The 22,994-nt window shown below is 49.8% G+C and overlaps 1 protein-coding gene across 1 annotated transcript in view; it reads right to left on the bottom strand.

The window, feature by feature from the left end:
• The window catches only part of RBP1 (retinol binding protein 1), a 30,281-nt gene extending 10,489 nt beyond the window's left edge, over positions 1-19,792 (bottom strand). The window contains exons 1-3 of the mRNA XM_043593313.1: positions 19,741-19,792; positions 13,893-14,333; positions 13,262-13,440 (exon numbers count right to left, since the gene is read on the bottom strand). Of these exons, the coding sequence (XP_043449248.1) occupies positions 13,262-13,440; positions 13,893-14,333; positions 19,741-19,792 (672 nt within the window). The remainder of the gene's footprint in view (positions 1-13,261; positions 13,441-13,892; positions 14,334-19,740) is intronic.
• Between the last annotated feature and the right edge of the window lie 3,202 nt (positions 19,793-22,994).

Below are 22,994 nucleotides of genomic sequence, written 5' to 3'. Positions count from 1 at the left end.
CCACCAGAACCTCGTCACTTCCACAAGAGCCTCTGGTTTCTACTTCTTATCTCTCAAGGCGAACAGAAGCACACAGCTCCCAGAAGATAAGAGATGCTAGCTCAGTAGCTGAAGAGGAGTCAGCAGGTTGGGATCTCTCGACTGAGAGCTCTTTGGGGTCTGGGATCCTTTTAGTCACTGCAGGATACCAAGCCCCACCACAGAATCTAAGGCAGGGAAAATGCATATCACCATTTGCTGAATGAACGAACAAATGGCAGAAAAACATTGTAGGGGTACTCTTGCAATGAGCACATTTTTATTTTCAGATAATGTAGCCGTTTTCCAAAGATGAGCTGTACAGAACTGTGTTAGCCGTTGTGTGACACTGGCCTGAAATGCTGAGTCCTAGAGCACTTAGCCCTCACGCCCAGGGCCACACAAGCCAGGAAGAGTGCCAGTCATGGTTTCAACCCCCTTCTGCCCAACTCGGAACCCGCAGCCTGCTCTCTGTTACCCCATGAGCATCTTGCCGCCATGGATGATCTTGCTGCCAAACAGTACCAGGCAGGCTATGGGCCGGCTTGCCTGCCTGATCTGGGCATTTGTGCAGGTGGGGGGTTCGGGGGGGCCTGGTGACAGTCTTGGAGAGATGCAGGCCCGAGCCCCAATCCATCCCTACCTAGCAGGGAGACCCTGAGCAACATACCCCACCTTCTGAGCCTCCATTTCTTCATCTGCAAAGTGGGGCTGAATGTCCTGCCGCAGAACAAGAGCATCAGGATGAAATGAAACAAGGGGTTGCAAGGACCCATTCAGTGCTGGACACAGCAAACCCTCCATAAGCAGTAGCTCCCTCTGCCATTGGCTTTGCCCAGCCTGTTCTCTCCGGCTGTGGACAGGCATGCGCCCTTGCAGGCCAGCCTGCGTGAGGTAGCTCTGCCAGCTCTTCTCTGGGTGGCCGGGGCACCCACCCACACGTCACCACCTCCAGAATTTGTCTTCTGGAGAACACAGGTTACACGATGAAAGAATTAACGGTAACAGCTCATACTGATGGAGGTGACGATTACAGGCTTTCCCTCATCTAATCCTCACTGCGGAGTAGTAGGGATCCCTTACTTTATAATTATCCCCATTTCACAGACAAGCAGAGGCACGGGGAGGTGAAATAACTTGTTTCATGCCCAGCTGGCAAGTGGCATAGATGAGACTCCAAAGACGATGGTCTGGCTCCAGAGGTGAACCAGTTATGACTCAGCCAGGTTCTGCTGCAGAGAGAGCTGGGCGGTGGACAGCCTCCACCGTTGAGGAGAATGAGATGCAAACCAGACCCCCACTCCTCTGCACCTGACAATTCCATCCATGACCCCGCTACGTCACTGGGGACACTGCATTTGACATTTCAAAAGCCTCACAGAGAAATTATTCCAGAGTTGTGACCCTTAACATAACAAGGATGCCACCTCTCTCTGGTAGCAATCTGGACTCAAGACTGCCAGGATCCCAATTCAGGCTCCACCAGCTCTCTCCGCTCAGACAAGCGATATTGGTGCCGGCTTTCATTTTCTTCACATAGAATAGAGGAAGAATTTTGGCATCTTCATTACAGAATCGTGAGGCTTAAAAGAATTAATGCGTGGAGGGACACCTGGGTGGCTGAGTCGGTTAAGCGTCGACTCTTGATTCTGGCTCAGGCCATAATCTCATGGTTGGCTGAGTTCGAGCCCTGCATTGGGCTCTGTGCTGACAGCATGGAGCCTGCTTGGGATTCTCTCTCCCTCTCTCTCTTCACCTCCCCTGCTTTCTCTCTCTCTCTCTCTCTCTCTCAAAATAAATAAAAAACATTAAAAAAGAAAAGAACTAATGCATGGAAAGTGTTTAGAATCCCTAGCACATGGGAAATACTCAACAAACACTAGCTATTATCGAGTGGCAAATGGATCTTGCAGTGATAGGATTTACCAGTTATATTGCTTGAAGTTCTATTATTTTTACATAACACTCATATGACAAACACAATGGAGCCTTCTGTGCTAGGCACTGGACATGTAAAGTGTGGGTTCCACTGTCTAGAATCTCAAATGCATTAATAAGTGTCACAGGTGCCCTGGGAGCAATGGCTGCAAACAGCGACAGTGAAGCAAAAGGAAAGGATGAATGAGGTGGGATGAGGAGTCAGGACAAGGTTGGTGGAACAGTTAAGCCCGGGGTGGTCTTTACCAATGGGTAATTATTCTCCCAAGGGAGAAAGCAGGGGACTTATCCCAGGGAAGTGAACAGAGAGATGCCAAGGAGGAGGGCAAGTGAAGGCGCCTGCAAATGGTGGGATGGGGCCAAGGATATGGGGTGGGTAGGAATTGGAGCTGGAGCCACGTCCTGAAAAACCCAAGCCACCTCTGGCCTTTGCCTGCCAGCCCTGGGGAGCTCCTGGGCAGTTGAGCCAGGGAGTGATACAGTAAGATTCCCATTTTAGAATGTGAACGATAGGGTGAAGTGTTGAGGATGGTGGAAGGGAGATCAGGGTGAAGACGTAGTTCATGGTAAGAATATCCAGTGGAATAAAGGCAGTCTCTTCAGCAAATGGTGCTAGGGAAACTGGACAGCGACATGCAGAAGAATGGACCCGGACCACTTTCTTACACCAGACACAAAAATAAACTCAAAATGGATGAAGGACCTAAACGTAAGACAGGAAGTCATCAAAATCGCAGAGGAGAAATGAGACAAAACCTCTCTGACCTCGGCGACAGCAACCTCTTACGCAACATGTCTCTGGAGGCAAGGGAAACAAAGGCAAAAATGAACTATTAAGACCTCATCAAAATAAAAAGCTTCTGCACAGAGAAAGAAACAATCAGCAAAACTAAAAGGCAGCCAATAGAATGGGAGAAGATATTTGCAAATGACATATCAGATAAAGAGTTAGTATCTACAATCTATAAACAACTTACCAAACTCAACACCTCCCCCCCCCAAAAAAACCCAAATAATTCAGTGAAGAAATGGGCAAAAGACATGAATAGACAATTTTCCAAAGAAGACATTCAGATGGCCAACAGACACATGAAAAAATGCTCAACATCACTTATCAGGGAAATACAAATCAAAACCACAATAAGATACCACCTCATACCAGTCAGAATGGCTAAAATTAACAACTCAGGCAACAACAGATGTTTGCGAGGATGTGGAGAAAGGTGAACTCTTTTGCACTGCTGGTGGGAATACAAACTGGTATAGCCACTGGGGAAAACAGTATGGAGGTCCCTCAAAAGTTAAAAATAGAACTACCCTACAGCCCAGCAATTGCACTAGTAGGTATTTATCCAAGGGATACAGGTGTGCTGTTTCAAAGGGGCACATGCACCCCCATGTTTATAGCAGCACTATCAACAATAGTCAAAGTATGGAAAGAGCCCAAGTGTCCATCAACGATGAATGGATAAAGATGTGGTGTGTATATATATATATATATATATATATATATATATATATATACACACACACACACACACACATATACACACACACACAATGAAGTATTACTCAGCAATCAAAAATAATGAAATCTTGCCATCTGCACCAACATGGGTGGAACTAGAGGGTATTATGCTAAGCGCAATTAGTCAGAGAAAGACAACTATCATGACTTTATATGTGGAATGAAGTAGAATTTAAGATACAAAATAGATGAAAGTAAGGAAAGGGAAGCAAAAATAATATAAAAACAGGGAGGGGGACAAAACATAAGAGACTCTTAAATACACAGAACAAACTGAGGGTTGCTGGAGGGGTTGGGGATGGGGGCATGGGCTAAATGGGTAAGGAGCATTAAGGAGGGCACTTGTTGGGATGAGCACTGGGTGTTATACATAAGGAACGAACCGCTGGAATCTATTCCCAAAATCATTATTGCACTATATGCTAACTAACCTGGATATAAATTAAAAAATAAAAATAAATTTATAAAATGAAAAAAAAAGAATTCTTGGAAAGTGCTGAGCCTATTGCACAGGAGTAAGCATAAGAGATGTTAATAATTATTGTTATTATTACAGGCAACAGATATTCAGAGAAGTGGGGATGGGGGAAGGGGAAAGAGATGCTAAGAAGCAGAATCTACCGAACTTGTTGACTCGTTGCCCATAAACACTTTCCATTTATCTTCACGGTGATCATTTACATGGCAATGCAGTGGTCTGTGGAATCAAAAAGCCACAGTTACTCTAACCACCTGTGGTTATGTGGCACTTAGGAACACCAGCAGGAGGCGACCAGTTCTGCAAACCACACAGAGTCTGGAGTCAGAGAGGTGTGAAGTTGAATCCCAAGGCTATGGTTAACCAGCAATGTGACATAGGACCCGAGGGTCCCTGTCTGTAAAACGGGAGTAGCACCTCCTCTCCGGGACTGTTGGAGGATTAAATAATATATGTAAAGTGCAAGGGCAGAGCCGGCCACACAGAAGCCCCCAGATGGTGGCTGTGCTTATATGTAGGTTGGGGAGGGTTATTAACCACACAGCTACAAATACCTTTGGACAAATAGACGTGGCTTTCCTTTGAATGGTTTTCTTGGAGTGTAATCACATAAGTGGATCTCGGAGCCAAAGAGTGAGATGATGTTTCTGACTCACCGGACACTGTCAGACAGGATTTCCCCAGCCCCTCATTTCCTGCGTGCAGAGCCAGGTATGTTGTGAGGACGGGTAAGGGTGGGTTTTGCAGCCTGGGTTCTCCTCCATCTCTACCCTCACACCTCTCATGACCATCTTGTTCATACAGTTCTTCCCCAGAGTCTCCTCTGCTGTCCTTGGCCCCTCAGGTCAGGAAAGAAAGAAGCGGGGCGGGGCGGGGGGGGGGGGTGGGGGAGGGAGGAAGGACAGACTCACCAATCACCCTGTATTAAAGACAACCAGCCCTCTAAGGTATTTGCTGGTTAAAGGAAACACCTAGAAAAGGCTTGGGATATTTAACCAAAATAAATGTGCTCTAATGTTGGAATTTCAGGCATCATAACGGAGACCTGGAGTTTTCGTTTGGAGGACAAGGGGTGGTGTGTATGTGTACGTGTATGTGTGTGTGTATGCACGCATGCTCTAGCACAGATCAATTTGTGCAACACAGATGAGCCACACCAATGCTTCCCAGGGACGAAGCCATTGTGACTCAGGCACAGAGCTGGTTGGCAGAGTTTTCAGCCAACTCCAAGTCAAATACGAGTAAGTCCTCAAGCCCACGTGAGAAGTTACAATAGGACCTGAGCTGCAGGGCTGGTTACAGGAGAAGCTTCCCATGGGGCCAAGGGGACCGGAAGGCAGTCATCAGCTTACAGCCTCCGGATGCCAGGAGGGGAGGGCAGAGGGGGTTTCCTGCTCACTCAGGTCTTCTGGATCCAGGCCCAGCGACCGCTTCAACCAAGAGAATATGGCAAAGTATCGCTATGTGACTTTGGAGACGAGGCAGATCACAACACTGTCATACCCTTTTGCCTCGTGCTCTCAGCCCTCTCACTCTCGGGGCCCAGCTGCCGTGTCCTGAGGAAGCTCAAGCAGCCAGGAGACAGTGCGTGTGAGGGGCCACACGGAACGTGGGTCTTCCAGCTCCCTGCAGACAGGTCCCGCGGGACCACCCACCCCCCTTTGCCCAAATTGCAGACTCGTGAACAAAATAAACAGCTGCTATTGCTTAGAGTTTTGGAGCACTGGGTTTTGGAGTGGTTTGTTACATAGCAATAGAAAAATGAAATAACTCATCACCATACATAATTGTCACAATAATCTCATCAGTGCTATGACCCCCGGTTCATTTTTATAGATGACAGATAAAGTACCTTCGCCAAGGAAACACAGCTGGAAGGTGGGTCCCAGATTCAAATCCGGATCCACCTCGAGGCCAAAGCTCCTAAGTGCTCTGTCGTAGCCCGTCCTTGTTCACACACACACTACTGAGGTCTTTTACCTGGGGGCTCAGTTGCAGGCCATCATGGGTCGCTGCCAGTTTGGTGTCCCCAAGCAGACTCCATATGCAGGGACTGGACTACACGTCTCCACTCATCCAGCCCCCAAAACTAGGCAGCCGGGGCCCCGGTGCAGGCTTGTTACACTGAATCATGACCAGCACATCACAGGATCCTGGGTGTGGGCCAGGCTGCTTCCTCATTTTTCTTTCTCAGGAGTTATCAAAAGCCCAGTCTTTGAACCAGCAGCATCAGCAGCATCTGGGAGCTCATTAGAAAAACATGTTCTTGGGCTCCACGGCAGACCTTCCGTGGAGGTTTTGGAAACTTAGGGGGGTGGGCCGCTCAAGTTTGAGAACTCCTGCTCTAACTATTGATGTGGTTCTTTAACCCATGATCTGTGGGCTCTGTCTGAGGATGTCTTTAGTGACAGGAAACTGGTTCACACAGCCTCAGGGGGAAGAAAGGGAATGCCCCGGCTGGCTCAAGTACACCGAAAGTCGTGGAGGGGCTCCAGCAAATCCCCAGTGTTGCAGCTTCTCTCTCTCATTTCTGCTTCTCTGCTGGCCTCATCTTTCCCTTCTGTTGGATTGCTCCACACGGCCATGGGAGATGGCATCCCACCAGCGTATGAACTTTAGGACTAGAACACGGCTCTCCACCAGCGTCCCTAAATTAAACCCCGGGAAAAGGTGAGATGAGGCAATCCCATGACAGGTCACTGGACACGGTCATCACCCTGGTTTAAGGTGCCCAACCCACGAGAGACAGTGTACCATGACGCGCAGCTCCACTAGAGCCTATGAGGTGAGTAAGGGAATACCTCCCACCAGAAGAGGAGGTGTTTCTTTGGGTGGGTGGGGAGAGCAATGTCGGTCAGAAAAACAAACAGCGGTAACTCCCCCAACCAACACCGGGCTACCGTCAACGATTATGCTTTGCCTCTAGTCTAAGGCATCACAAGGGCTTTCGGTCCCTTATTGCACACAGTGTTGTGGCTTCACAAGGCACTGTCCCCTGTGCCATCTCCATGGTCCTCTGAATTTGCCTTGTGAGACAGCAATCATGATGCCCATTTTGCAGATGTGAAGACAGAGGCAGCGTGTCCAGTCATTTAAGGTCACTGTCAGTTGGGTAATGGAGGATTCAAGCCCAGATGTCGGCCTCTAGGACTAGCACTGCTGTCCACACCCCCATGCCTTGTCAGTACTGTGCGCTCACCTCCAGCCTGCGATGGGCTCACAATAAGGACCTGAGGTGCTGGCCCTCAGCAGAGCTCCGAGGGAGACCTTGTAATACAGACCTTTATAAATAGACCAGTTAGAATCCTTCCTCTGCCACCAGCTGGCTGGGACCTGGGGTCAAAAAGGTTCTTCACCTCTCTGAGCCTCAGATTCTCATCCGCAAAATGGGCATAATGACACTTAGAGAACTGCATCTGTTGTGGAGACCAAAAGAGAAAAAGTGCTAAAATCATTCGGTGCAGGCATGGTGCTTGGTAAAAACTTAGGGCTTGTTATTTTTCTTTGTTCCTGCCTAACAAAAAACAAAACCTAACACAACAGTGTGATTCTTGAAAGCTACTTTGTGCATTTTATTTGGGTTGCTTAAATTCTTCTTTTTGTAATCCTCAAAAGCATGCTGCTGACACCGATTTCAAAGGTCGGAGAACTTTAGCTAAGACATGAAAGAGACTCCGTGTTTCCATTCTGGAAAGGACCCAGCAGAGGGCTGGGGGCCTGATCTGTGGCCCTCGGAAGGCTCCCCAGTCTGAGGGCGTTCACAGCTCTGTGGTCCAGGGAGTTAATTGTGCCATCGGCATTGTGTTCTTTAAAATATGAACCAGAAAAAAACCCATTAATGAGACAAGAACAGGATCAGAGAGCTGGCAAGAGTTTAAACCAAAGTGTTAACAGCAGTTTCGTGGATTTCATGTATTACCATATATAATTAGTTGGATGGATGGATGGATGGATGGATGGAAGGAAGGAAGGGAGGGAGGGAGGAAGGGAGGGAGGAAGGAAGGGAGGAAGTCAGGGAAGGAAGGGAAGGAAACACAGATGGTTAAAAGAGAGAATTCAGAAAATCTACAAGCACGGACATGGAAAGATGCCTAAGAAGCAGCACTGAGTGAGAAAACAAGGAGCCAAGGACTGGATTTCTTTCCTTCCCTTTTTTTTTTTTTAAACCGATCAATAGATAGACAGCTTCTATATTCGAGGAAGATGTCCGACAGATCCACCAGAAACAGGAGCGGTGATACCCTCTGGGAGGTGGGAATGAGGCCAAGTAGGGGAAGGGGCCCTTTCCTTTGCAGTCCACTCTCTCCTTCGCTATTTGAATTCTCTTTTTCCTTTTACAATAAAAACAAAGAAAGCAACCGAGGGGTGGAGGGCCGCAAGCCGGAAGGCAGGCTCTGCGGAAGGGGTCATCCTGAGTTCACAGCTGGCGCTGAGGGAGAAGCCTCAGCCAGGGCAAAAGGCACCAGACTCCCAAATAAACAAAGGTGCCCCCTCCAGGGAAAACCGGCCTCAGTGTCCGAGGTGGGATGACAAAGGGCCCTTCTGCCACCACTGCGCGGAGCCGGGCTCATGGCTGTGATTCCAACCGAGGCTGTCTTCTCCCACAAAAGCTGCTCATGCTGGGGACAGCTGGGAACAAAGAAGTCCATCATTCTTCATTCCAAGGGATTCCCTGGCCTGAGTGGGGAACACTATCTGGGGTTGAGGAGAGCCCTCCTCCTGCAAGCCCTCCCACCCTGCCAAAGCTACCTGTGCTGGATTTAATACGTGATATTGGCTTCAAACTGGGCCCGAGATTTGCTTTTAATGGATAAAGGCATGAAGGCGGCAGCGGAGCAAAGAAAGCTAAGCCAGTCTTCACACATTTCCGCCAAAATGACAGTCCCTGCTGCCTGCAGGTCACATAAAATCTGAATAGAACAGACTGGAAATGTGAGCTGAGTGATCCCGGGCCACACAGATCTGCATCCTCCACCTCTCAGTCTGGGGACAGACCGCTGAGCCATTCCAGGTGGCTCTGGGCCTGGATGGCAATGTCTCCGGGGGGGTCAGATGATGGACCAAACGAGCTGGTGGCCCGGGGCCCTCTGCAGCTGACCGTATGGTTTCCCAGTGTCTCCAGAGATGCACGTACACACAGATATGTTTCTTTCCTCCAGAGCAGGGGTTCTCGAACTTCAGCCGCATCAGAGCCATGTGGCGCACAAACTGAGCCCCAAGCCACCAGCCCCACCCAGACTTTCTGATTCCATAGGCCAACAGCGCAGCCAGAGAATGTGTGTTTCTAACAAGTTCATGCGCTCCTGTGGCTGGTGTCCGCTTCAGGACACTTTAAAGAACTCTACTTTAAAGAACCCACAGTGCAAACAAAGACAAAGGGCTCCTTGATCCTGGACTTCAGGTTAACAGAGCGGGGTGAGGCCTGGGCGGTGTCCCATCTAAAGGGACAGCTCTGACAATGCCCCAGGGGTCCACATGGCACAGGAAGAAATGGGCAGCCAGTGTTTTCAGCCATCTTGATTATGTTGGTAAGAACAGGCAGAAATATGGATTTTTCTATGAAATCTTACAAACTTTGGCAACTGGCTCTGAAAATTTTCAAACACTGTGCAGGCCAAACAAAAACACATCTGCAGGCCAGATTTCACCCTCTGGCTGCTGTGCTAGAGCACACATAATGTTCCCATAGAAAGAGGCAGAATCGGAGGTCTCTGAGCCAAGAAGCCCCTGGGCCCTTAAGGAAGGATGTCAGTCTGACCAAACCTCTCCCGGCAAGGGGTCCCTGCAGCCTGTCAGGGTCACACGCAGGCTCCCTACTGGGTCCTCATCACTCCTGTCTTCCCCAGTCACATCTGGCACTCTGGTATTTGTGGACTACACGTCTCCCACCTCCCAGGCCCTCTCACAACCAGCCCTTTTCGGACTCCTGGGCCTTCACAGACACGGCTCCCTCTGTCTAGAATGCACTTTTCCCGTCTCTGCATATGCCCTAATGCTTACTTGTCTTTCAAGGCCCCCCTCAACCAGGCAACTTCGCTGACCACTGCTCCCTCACCCCTCCACACTGTGTTCCTCAGCTCACTGTACTGCCATCACTGAAGAAAAATGGCCTGGGTGTTCCAGAAGGCCTTGCTGCTTCTGTGTCTCCAGGGCTGAGCCCAGAGGCCAAGGTGGGACAGGTCTCTGTTCTCTTGGCCTTGGCCTTCCTCTTGTCCCCTTTCTGTTTGCCTGGCTATTTCCTGTCTATCCTTCAAGCCACAGTTCAGACTACTTCCTGTGAGAACCTTCCCTGACCTCCCAGATCCAGGGGGGGTGCCTCTCTGGCTGTCCGGCCCCCACCTGCATGCTATCACAGGATGTCTGGCCTCCCCCACTGCCCTGAGCTCTATGAGCGCAGGAATCTTATGCAATTCGTCTCAGTAACACAGGGGTTGCAAAGATATGGGTAAGCGCCATAAAATGCTTGTCGGACCAAGAAAGGAATGAACAAAACAGATGAACAATCCCAGGTGAGAAATGAGACCCTTGTGATGTGCTGGGAAGGAAATGTTAGAATCCAGCCAACCTGGTGCCGAGAACAGATTGGCCTCCTCCTGGCCACTGCTCCTGGCTGGTGGGTGTGGAGTGTGTGAAGCAGAAGGGGTGGCGGTAAAAGTTAGCTTTGGCAACTGCCTGGCCCAGGACCCCAGGGGGACTTGAAGACCTCAACCCCTGCGGCCTCTTGGCAGGCAGCTCCTCTGGCCCTTGCAAGCCTCAGGCTGGACAGTCGCTACAATTCGATTATCCTCCGCCCTCCCCTGGCTATGCTCTTCACCGTAGGCTTCCATCCAGCTGGCAGCCAGAGAAGGACTTCTCTGCAACGCAAAGGGTCAAGGGAAGGCCGGAGCAGAGAGGCCGTCCACCCCCCCAACAGCACCAAGGTGAGTGCCATACATTTGGGAGGGGCGCCCTGAGTCCTGGGACAGCAAAGGTGACCATGAGTCCTAGTCCAATGTCATTAGTTTGCCCAGGTGCTGGGCTCCCTGATCTGCTCACCTGGGATGTCCTAATGCTGAGTTGAGAAAAGGAGGAGGCCGTGTGCCCCTTCCTTTGTGTCTGAAACCTTCGCTTCTTCTCCCCCTTTCCTCTTGTGTAGAAGCCACCTCCTCCAGAAGTCCTTCTGGGTTCCCCTCCTCTAGGTGCTTCCCTTTGTCACCACTAATCACACTATGTTCTCTGTGTGTGTCTGTCTTCACCACAAAGACTGTGAGTTCCTGGCACATAAGGGATTGCGACACCCTCCTCCACGTCCCTGTGCCTGGGGCCGTGATTAGTGTGTGAGGAACACGGTAGGTGCAGTGCAGTGGTTAATGGCAGGGACTCTGGAGCTGACAGACCAAATTCAAACCCTCCCTCGGCTACTTACTTAACCTCCCCAACATCACACAACAAGAAATCTTGCCTCAGTTTTCTTATCTGTGAAATGGGGTTGAAAGCGGTATTGTGAAGATTGGGTTAAAATAAAATGGTAATAGTACGTGGTAACAGTACGTGGTACACAGTAAGCACTCAACAAGCACTGGCTAGTATTACCAGGTGATCAACATACGTCTCAAGCAGTAATGGATGAGGGAGGGAAAGCAAGACGGAAGGCAATTAGCCAAGTAAGTACAAGCGGGCACATTCCAGAGGCTGCAGTGACCTAAAACAAAGAGATGTCTGATGTGCTCTGTGAGTACCCTAAGAATGAGCTGGGGACAAGAGGTGTCCTTAAGTTCCATCCAGCAGGCCAGGGAACAGATCGTGGACAGTAATCTGGAAGGCAGAGCCCTCACCTTACCAAGGCAGACCCTGCTGCCCGTCTCCTTTCCCACTGCGAGCCTCTCTGAGGATTAAGAGGCCCTGGGCCTTCTTAAGGCACAACTGACATGTTCCTACACCAGTATCGGCCTCTCCAAGGACACTCCTGCTGGATACCCCCTCTTCTGCCATCACTCCAAACAGCAGACTCAGACATCAACTCCTGACTACCTTCGGATGAATCAACAGGCCGGGGGTGAGTAGTCCAGGCCTGGGATTCCACACTCTGGCACCTTCAACCACAGCCCCAGCAAACCTCTGCCATCTGGCTTCTGCAAAGGTGACCGGCAGACAGGGGCCTGGCAGGGAGCAGAAGGGTAAGCTTCAAAGTGCAAAGGCCTAGGGTTCAAATCCCATCTCTTACAAGTCTCTTCCCCTCTTGGAGCCTCAGTCATTGTATATTATGGGGTGGTGGATCTCTCCCTCATTGGGCTATGGTGTAAAAGAATGGTGCGGTGCGGGGCACACAGCAGACCCTCAGTAAATGATGGGAGGGGGAAGGGAGATGGGGGGCGGGGGCGCTCCGTCAACAAGCAAAGCAGGTCCCTGGGGGTGAGCATACAATACTAGCTCTGGACCCAAGACTGAAAGGGATGCTGGGAGCACCCAGACCTTCCAGTGACCCAAGAATGTTGATAGAGACTTGGGGCTGACCTTCTAGAATTTCCTGTGGAAACGCTAATTGGGGTCTCTGGGTCATCAGCTTCCCACCCTTGGGGATAGGCTGCTCACTTCCCTCCCCCTCCTGCAGGAATGCTTCCTCTAGCCTGGGCCACCATGGCAATGACCTACTGAGTAGGGGTTGGCTGCAAGGTTCAAAGGAAGCTCAGCAGGCAGTGGAATATAGGGTGGGGAAGGGGAGGGCCAGGAGCCAAATCCCAGCTCGGGGGGACGAGGTGGGGCAGGTCAGAGGCTTCAGGGAGATCACGATATCCCCTGCTTCCTAGAATGGCTTCATGCTAGGCTATACAGGAAGTTTTACACTTCAAAAGAGTTCCCTGTGTTTCTTTCCTCCTTTCCTTCAGCCTTCCTCCACCTGGCCCTAGTACAGGCAGAGAAGAGAATCAACAGACCTGCCTAGAATTCCAGCCCAGCCCCTCCCTAGCTACTCTGGGCATGTTACTCATCTCTTTGAGACTGTTTCCTCATCTGTAAAATGGTCATACTCCTACCACCCTCACAGGTTGTGAGGATTAGATAAAGTCAGATGTATGAAACATCTGGCTCAGTGCCCGGACACAACAGAGACTCAACAATCTGCAGCTTTCATATCCATCACTATCCTGTTTGGGCAGAGGGGGATGCTTGATAAGTGGGTGCTGCCTACCTTGAGGGCTGGGAGTATGAAGATCCTTGGTCCCTAAGAACATAAGGGCCCTCGCCTCCCTCCCAAAGGAAGTAGTCCAGACTTCGGTCAGGCCCCCTGGGCAGGAGATGCCCTGGTGTATGCAAATCCTCACCATGCACTTGCGGTCATCTATACCCGTCAGATCCTCCTCAAACTCCTTCCCAACCTGGAAGTCCATGATATAGTTCCTGAAAGTGCTCAGCGTGCGGATGATCATATGGTCGCCGTCCTGCACAATCTCTTTGTCTGGCTTCAGCAAGTTGGCAATTTTGCGCAAGGCCACGTTGACATCTGCAGGGGATGAGGGGGTAGAGGGGACAGAGAATTGGCAGGAAAATTCAGATAACTGTCTCCAAGGTAGCGGGGTCCCAGGAGCCGGCTCCTCCCCGGGGCAGCACCATTGGGGTTTCCTGTTCGCTTAGCGCTGTCTCAGCCAGCAACCGGTTCGGCGCATTCTTTTTTTTTGCAACAAAGTTTTCTGGCCTTATGCTGACCCTGTACCAAGCAACCGAGCAAACTACACCCAGCTTTTCTAATGAAGTTATCCAAGTCTAGAGGCAACTATCAGATGTTTACCACCAATTAGTCCTAACAACCCCCACCCTCCAAGTTGGCGGCCGAATCCCTTTCGCTGGCCGGCGCACGGGGCGGCGGCTGGCCCAGGCGGAGGCAGGAGGGCCCTCGGGAGGGCTCTGCGGGGCCCAGCCCTCGTCCCCGAGCGGCCAGCCAGGGCAGCAGCTTACCGAGAGCGCGCAGGTACTCCTCGAAATTCTCGTTAGCCAACATCTTCCAGTACCCGGTGAAGTCGACCGGCATTTCGGGGGCTACTGGGGCGGGACGGCCACGGAGCAGGCAGGCGCAGCGGCTACCGACGCGGTCGGGGTGGTGGGCGGCCCGGAAATGTGCGCCCGCCGGGGGCAGGGGGCTCCGAGGGGCGGCGACAGCTGGATTCCAGGCGCGCACAAAGCCCGCGGGAGGAGCCCTCGCAGCCGTCGCTCCGCCCCCTTCGCGGGGGCGGGGCGGGGGTAGGGGGCGTCCGAGGGCTAGGTTTGTCTCTGGCCTGCAGCCACCTTCATTCAGTGACCTGAAGGTCACTTCCAGATGGAGGAGGAGATGGGGGTGAGGAGGGGGGAGGTGCTTTAGTGGCTCCAAGTCTTTGGTTCCTGAGGGATTCCTTCCAACGCCTTGAACGTCTCACATTCAGCAGCCTCTTAAGGGTTAACAAACAGTCTGGGAGGGTTTGCCGGAGTGATTAGGAAAGGAGCTGGTCACTGATCTTTGCTCCTGGCCAGTCGGGCTGGTGAGCGGCCAGGGCCAGAAAAGCTGGGGAGTTGCGTTCTGGGCGAGAAAAGTGGGCACATTTCCACATCCCTCCCCCAAATAAAAGCAAGGTTGATGTTTAAAGTTAAGTATGGCTGAAAAGGCCCTCTGGGTGGTTACGATACAAAGAGAAGTTTGAGATCCCCTGCTTTATGCAAATGTAAGCAATGATGAATATACTGTTGATTTTTTGCCTCCCTTTTCATCTAATGGCAGCGAAGTATTCCGTAGTGTTCTTCTCACTGTGCTTTTTTCCAGTTAATATATTCCAGAGACCTTTCTACTTCTATACATAGAAAATGTCATTCTTTGGCGGGATATTCCATTGTTTATCTAGCTTGCCCACCACCGATGGTCATTTATGTTGTTTCCAATCTTTTGCTCTTAGAAACAGTTCCACAGTGAAGATCTTTGATCACATTTCATTTCCCACCGGGTGGGTATGTCAAAGTGCTTTAAAACCTCTGCCTTTGCCAGTAAAGAGATGACATAATCGTGTGGGTTGACTTTTTGACCTTCCATTAAAGACTAAGTATCTCTTATAAATTGCTTCTTGCACAAATCAAAGCCTGGGTGACAGCAGGTACATTCTCTTCCTCCCCTAGCACTGCCATGGCTTTCCCCTCCCCACCTCCCCCCCCCCACCCCCCCCAGCCTGGGGCTCATGCTAGTCCTTGCCTCAGACTGCATCTTGCTGAGTTGGGAAAAAAATGCCTCTTCCCCAGAATAGGGGCAGTTTCATCGCAGGGAGTGCCTTGGATTTTAAGCCCCTCTTACCCAGATTGCTCCACACCAGGATTTCCCATCCATGGCACTGTTGCCATTTGGGGCCATATAATTCTCTGTTGGGAGTGGTGGTAGGTTGTCCTATGGATTGAAGGATTTTTAGCAGCATTCCTGGCTTCTACCCACTAGATTCCCCAACCAAAAGGATGTCTCCAGACATCTCCAAGTGCCTGGGAGAGGGGTGCAGAATCACACTGCTCTAGACAGCCATGCCCCTATCAGGCCGGTTTCCCATCTCATCTCACCTGGCTCTGGGACCCTCAGGCCATCAGTTGTTCACCCAGATCCTGACTCTTGCGTCCCTCCCTAGCCAGCTCAGGGCTCATCTCGGTGGACAGCCAGGACACCCTGTCCCAGCCCTGCCCAACCTGAAGGTGCAAGAAGAAACCCCTGTGGCTCAGTCAGATGGATGGGTGGATCCTGGCATGGACTGGGTTCTCTGTGGCATCTACTCAGGGCCAGCCATGACCCTGGGCTTCCTTGTCAGCTTGACTCACCAGAACCAGGAATCAGCCAAAGGCTTAAGCAGTAAACTGGCCATTTCTTGGTTACCTGAAAACTGTTTAAACCCTTCTTCCTGCTCCTCTGAGCCATCCAGCTCGGCCAGCCGGATTTCTCACCTATCACAACCTTCATCCTTTGTGCTAAGTCTCCCTTTGTGCTGAGATGGTGTATGCCAAATGCCCAGCACAGTGCTTGGCACACGGCAGTGCCTGGCCCAGTCCGTTCTGGCCCTTTGCCATGCCCAGAGCAGTCCTTTCATGCTCTAGGCAGACGCATGCCCTCCTCACCTGTCTGGTCCTCTTCTGTTCATCCTAAAGAACCAACATCTGGCCACTCCTCCCTCCTCTAGCCACCTTACAGGTTTCCTGCCTACCTGACCTTACTCTTCTGAGCTGGCCAGCTGGGCACTTAATTCAGCCTGGTTGTGCTGCCTTTGTCCTCCCGGGGGTCAGTAGACTCTTGCCCTTCTAGATCTCCTCCCAGGAGGGCTCTCCCAAGTGTGTCCCCTGCTGGCTGTGCTGTTGCAACTGGGGGTTGGTTGTGAGGGTAGGCTTTAAAGGCTGAGTGCTTGGTTTGAAGGTGAATGTGTCACTGTCCAGCTGAGTGCCCCTGGGTAAGTTGCTTCTCCCTTCTGTACCTCAGTTCCCACATCTGTAAAATGGGGACACTCTGACTACCTACCTCTTAAGGAGGTGAGAAGCAAAGGAGACAACGAATATAAAGGGCATGGCACAGAGTATTCCTCCAGACATACTGCTATTTGAGCCAGAGAGAGGGGGCCTTATGAGTGAGGGAGAAGGCAAGGGAGAAAACATGCTGACCTGTGTCTCCTTCTGGGGCCTTAAGGTCAGTCTAATGAATTGAAATGAAAAGTACTCCGTGGGTGTCATGGAATCATTAGGTATCACAGTTATCCTTCTTCAGCCCCCTGTCATGGTTGATTTAATGCATTATTCAGTATTTTTTGGAGTTTGTTTTTGTCTGAGATGCTGTCACTTGGGATGTGTAGTGCAAAGAGAGTAACAGTGTATAAAGAACGGTGGGGGGAGGGGGGTTGTGTGGAGTTGGCAATCAGTGAGGGCTCCCTGGAGGAGGTGAGGCTCTGGCTGGATCTTGACAATAGCCAGGAGGAGGGGAGGAGAGGCCCTGGGAAGGGGGAGAGGGGAACAAAGGAATGCTGTGGAAGGAGGAGGCTTGTTAATGACTGAAAGGGAGAGAGATATAAACACTCTAAAACATCCTAATTGGGCTTGCTTCATTCACAAGCCTTAAGAACAGCAGTGGAGATCCACAATCTTTGGGATCTCTGGTCCCAAAGAGCCACCAAAACCATGGAGCAGAGGAAGCAGGCCAGTGGGGAACCACCCTGAGGCTGTGCATATACAGTGGCACTGGTAGGCACTGTGAGCAATCCTAGAGTAGCAGAAGCGGGACAGGAAAGAGCCAAGGGCCCTGAGGGAAAGGAGAGCTCAGAGGAGCTAAGGAGGAAATGTGCATTTCATTCTTTAGCAGATCAGTTTGCTCCTTGGGGATAAATTAGAGCTCAGGGAGCCATCTCCATGAAATGACTCATTGATTGCCCACGACCCTTATAATCGCCTTGTGTGCTGGGCAGTCCTGTCCCTGAGTCACTGAGAGGTCAAGCAGCTTGCCCGGTGTCCCCAGTTGTTGGGGCAACGGAGCTTCCTCGGGGAGAAGGGATTGGAGCAGAGAGTCCTGGAACAGACCCTGAGGCTCTGTCCCTCCCCAAAAGATGCTCCTCAAAAAAACGTTGGGGCAGAAAGTACCTTCCAGCCCCAGCCCCACCCTCTCTGCAGGTCTCCCACACCTAGAGACTTGAGTCTCCCAGCAGGGGACAGGTGACTACATATTCCTCCCTCCTGTTTATAAAGAAAACCTTTCTCATCTGACACCACACCCCTGCTTCTCTTCTAAAGGGCTCATTTTATTTTGAAGACTTATAAAAAAAAAATCTTCCCTTTCCCTGTGTTCAAATATGTCTCTGGAGTTATTTTCTGGAGAACGACCCTGCTCAAATCCCTGAGCTGTCATGGTGCCATCTGTGAGGTTAATGCCTGAAGGGATGAGAGTGGCCCAAAAAAGCTGCCTTCCTGTGTTGGGCTGTGTTCAGGAGTGAGAGGGTTTGTCAAGAGGCCACTGGGGCTGAGGGGCACCAAGGTTTACCCAGGATGCTTTTCTTTGATGGGTTCATGAATATGCAGATGTGCAAATGACACACCATGTCTACAAACAGCAGAATCTTACACCCACTTTGTGGGGGTAGCCTGGGATTTATTTTTGTCTAGAAAATGGTTCTGCAGAATGGGTCAGCCACCTTTCATTGACACATGATTGTTTCTATACATTGTGACATACACTGCATGGAGAATGTCTCTTTTCCTTTTCCTTTCCTTTTCCTTTCCTTTCCTTTCCTTTCCTTTCCTTTCCTTTCCTTTCCTTTCCTTTCCTTTCCTTTCCTTTCCTTTCCTTTCCTTTCCTCTCCTCTCCTCTCCTCTCCTCTCCTCTCCTCTCCTCTCCTCTCCTTTCCTTTCTTCCCTCTCTTTGTTTTTTCTTTCTTAGCTATTTTATTATGGACAATTTTAAGCCTACATAAACATAGAGAGAACTGTATGGAACTCACATGGATTCACCACCAGCTTCAGCAGTTATTAACCCCTGACCCATCCTGTTTCATCTATACTCCCACCCACACCCCATTTGTAAAATTATTTGGAGGCAAAGACCAGACATCTCCGTATCATTTCATCTGGAAACATTTCAAGAAGTATCTCTAAAAGACTCATTAAAAACAATAACACAACAAACACCATTAGCACAACTAAAAGCCATAATACAATTCCTTAATGTCATCAAGTATTCAGAAAGTGCTCACTTACCTCATAATTTTTTTTTTTTAGTTTGAATAAGGATCCAAACAAGTTTCATATATTGCCATTGGTTGATATGTATCTTTTATTTTACGATTTATCCTTGCATTTAAAAATGTAAATATAGGGACGCCTGGGTGGCTCAGTGGGTTGAGCCTCCAGGTCATGATCTTCCAGTCCATGAAGTCCAGCTCTGTGCTGACAGCTCAGAGCCTGGAACCTGCTTCAGATTCTGTGCCTCCCTCTCTCCCTGCCCCTCCCCCACTGACACTCTGTCTCTCTCTCTCTCAAAAATAAATAAAACTTTGAAAAAAACATTAAAAAATATAAATATAATTGAGTCATATTTTCCCTTTCTTAGATGAATAGTGGCATACTATATACTTTTTTTTTTTTAACTTAATACAATCACTCACTGTAATACAGAGAGAGCTTCCTCCTTCCCTTCTACGGTGGTGGAGCACTCTACTGTGTGACTTCGCCCTAGCTCATTGAACCCCTCCCCTGCTGACAGTTGTTTCCAGTCTTTTGCTATAACAAATATGACTGCAATGAACAGGTTAAGGCTTTTTATATTTTAGTGAGTGTCTCTTTGGGATAGATTCTTAGAGGTGGGATTGCTGTGTCAAAGGACAAAGACTTAAAGTACTTTTGCTAGATATTGCCACATTTCCTCCCTAGGATTGTACTATGTCACTAGCAGTGACACCTGATAGAATCTGTTTCCTCACTAACAGATTGTGTTGTCAAAAGCTTGGATTTTTGCTGGTTGAAAAAGGGTATCTCAGAGTAGTTTGCCTTGCATTTGGGGAGGGTTTTGATGCCACGAGGTGAGCAGTCATTGTCTTCTGTGGCCAGGATTGTGAAAGCCCCATTTGAGCCCCGCTGTGCATGTGAATGACCATCACTAGAACTGCTGAGCACAGATAGGACTTCTGGGTTTGTTTTATTAAATTGTGTTTATAAACCCCATATGCATGTTACCTCACGTGAATGACTGCTCAGTGTAACATGCTACCAGAAATGACGTATGAGGTTCAGGGCTCCACCGAGGAGAGCAGGGCCTCCCAGGGTCTGGAAAGATGGGAGGTACCCAGTGGGCAGTCATCTATGTCCACCATCTTGGAGGCTTCCCGCTGAGTCATGCCGGGGCACGATTTTAGGGAAGCGGAGGGTGGGGGGGTCACTTTCATATGTTTTCCTGCAATTCCAGCTGCAGGGTGGTGTGGCAGCTCCCCAGGGTTGCCACCAGATGGCTAGAGCACCTTGGAAAAGCTGGTACGGAAGGTGAGGCCTGGCAAGGCTCTTGTCTACAGTGAGAATGTGGCCTAGTGGGTAGATCCAGGTCACTCAATGGGGAGATGTTGTTGGTTGTGGCAGTTTTGTGAACAGAACACTTTCTACTTTATCTACCCCAGCCCATCTCTAAAGTCTTATATCCTTTCTACAAAGATATCTGGGTCCCAACGTTTCAACCCTCTGGCTCCATAGACATCTATTTGCAAGGAGACTGCCTCCTGGAAAATGAAGCCTGGGTCCTGTGGAATCCTGTGCTGTGGGAGCAGGCAAAGATGTTGGAGCAGGGGTGGGGGGGGATCACCCATAAACTGGTGGAAGCCCTCGGACATGAGTCCCAAAGCTGTGCCTTGGAGACCTGAGGAGGTGATTGTGCTGGAGCAGATCTCTTGACCTGACAGCCCTTTACAGGGGTGGAGACCTTCTGGAGTAGAGGCCCACCAACCCAGGTGGCAGGATTGGGAGGGTTTGGGTAGAGTTACAGACATCTAACAGGTTGGTCCCCGGGCATGGGTTCAGCTCGGAGACAGCATCTTGTGGAGTACCATAGCTGGTCGGAAGTCAGAAGAGGTCAGTCTCTGAGTGTCAGTCTGATTCCAGTTTTTAAATGGCCATTTCCTCCTATAGGCAATATGGTGGATGGAATGACTGGAGACGTCATGATCCCATGTTTGCCATGTCATGATGGTGATATGGGATTGGTTGATGGGGATGGTGATATGGGATCAGAAGCTATTTTATTAAAGGAATTTTTAAGTGAGATGTCATTAGCGATGACGTTATACCAGAGTCACTAAAAGGTGGGAACAGGGTCAATGTAATTTATCTGCCTACTGCTGGCCAGTCAGTGTACCTTGATTGGGACATGCCCATAGGGGACTAAGATGGGAGGTAGGGGCAGGTTATCTGAGAAGCTGGGTAGACATTGCCAAGGAGCAGACATTGCCAAGTCTTAGATCCAACATTAAGTAAAGGCAGATTTTTGACCCATGTGTGTTTGCTTTGTTTCCAATAGGTTCACGGACCAGTGGCTGTTTAAAGGTGGCCACTTTTTTTCTTTTAATCACTTTTCTTGAGCAGTCTTTCTCAAGTACTTGAGGGGTTGAGACCTAATAGGAGATTTATAAATTTTGTGTTTTCACTTTGATGATAACTCTTAAAATATATTTTTGGCCAGCGATAAATTTGAAAAAAAAAATCACCTATATATATTTACAACTTTCCCCACTTCCCTACTTTTTATGGAAGATGGTGGTTTTGTGTACTTTACCCTGGGCCTTCTTATGGAGCTAATCAAATCAGAGGTGCTGGGTGAAGGGGAGGATTGGAGGCAGCCCAGAGAGGCTCACTTCGGGGACAGAGAAGGACCAGGCAGCTGCCCTTGGAAGAAGAGGGGAGATCAGAAAGGGTGAGGGGTAGTAGAGGTGGGTGAGGAGATGAAGTTCTTGCGGAGTTGAGGACTCTCAGAAGTAATTGTTGTGACCACATATGCACTTTGTGCTGATTACAGAACTCTGGCTCAGATATAACTCCACTGGATCTTGGTTTTCAGAAGAAAATGAGGTTTAGAGAGGTTTTGTGATTTGCTCGAGGTCACATGGGTAGAGTGGCAGGGCTGGGAACCAAATTTGTGTCTGGCTCTGTCTGACCCCAAAGCCCAAGGTCTTAACCAGCTACTGTCTCCCGAATGAGACAAAGAACTATGGGGGCCTTGGCATGCTAGATCTGATAGATAAGTCCGCAGAAGAAAATCCCAGACAGAAAGTATGTCTCCTAAGTCATCATCAATATGGAAACAGAACTTGAATCCCCATGTGGAATCAAAGCGCAGGGTATATATTCTAAGCAGAAAAATCTATAAACAGTTAAAGATTAATGCACCTTAGTGAGGCTCTGGCCAGATTTAAAAAGAACAAATCTTGCTGGACCAATGTTTTTGTGTTCCTGGGGCAGAATTATACAATGAGGGATGGAAGGGAGGCAGCTGGTCAAACACACATTGATTTCCAGGAAGCATGTGACCGAGCCCTCTGAGGACTGCCCTGAGAGGGAGTACAGAGCAGGTCTGTGCTGACCTATAGCGAGGGGGAGGTGGCCTCAGAGGGGAGGCCAGTTGAGGAGGGGAGAGGGAGGGGGTGTAGGGTGAACCAGGATCCCTGATCAGTTCCCGGCAGGCCTCAAAGCCTTAGCCTGGGTCCTGTCTCCCTAGAAACACTGGAGGGTGAACACGATTTTTAGGCGGCTGGTGGAAGGTTTGTGCTTCCAAAAAGGGAAGAAATAGGCGAGAAGCACATTGATTTAGGGACAGAAAACATATTCCAAATTGCATTATAATAGTCTTTGTGAAGACCCTTCTCATCTGTGAGCTTCCTTCATGCTCCACCACTGCCCACTGGAATGACAGAATCCAGTGGAATAGCACACCTGGATTTTAATCCTAGGCCCACCATTTCCTAGCTGTGTGATCTTGGGCAAGTCCCTTGATGTCTCTGAACTCTCACCTCATAGCTTAGTTTTGAGGATTCTGGAACACATATCCTCAAGAAATCCTAGTTTCCTTCTCTTCCTTGTTATCCGAGGCCCTTGACCATGTGGCCTCAATGTTTTTTCTCTGTCCTGTCTGTACCTCTTTCCCCTGCAGTCCAGTTGTCCCATGTAATACGTCATGTCCCCCTTCCTTCCTCCGTGCACCGCCCCCCCCCACTGGTGGCTTAGTGTCCCAAGCTCTCAGCCCAGCCTTATTCCCCTGGATCCTTTGGCCTAAATATGCTTCCCCTTCCCTTCTCCTGGATCCTAAGAGCCCTAGGCTCTCCTGGTCATGTTGTTTCTTCCACACTGCCTCAGGAGGACCGAGCTCTTTCTCTGTGCATACACGCAGCATGCCTGGGGATGCTCTGTGGCCAGAGACTGCATCTTAAATTCCTTCCATATTCTTTGCAGCACCTTGTCACGAGCTGGACACACAGGAACATGAGCCCAGTGGATACTCACCGGAAGAACGGGGAGGGGACAGGTGTCAAAGCTATGCGTTTATGGGTCCTTTTAGCAAAT

The sequence above is a fragment of the Prionailurus bengalensis genome, chromosome C2 (genome assembly GCF_016509475.1).
Source record: "Prionailurus bengalensis isolate Pbe53 chromosome C2, Fcat_Pben_1.1_paternal_pri, whole genome shotgun sequence".
In the NCBI taxonomy this organism is placed as follows: Eukaryota; Metazoa; Chordata; class Mammalia; order Carnivora; family Felidae; genus Prionailurus; species Prionailurus bengalensis.
This window is presented reverse-complemented; position numbering and strand designations above follow the sequence as displayed.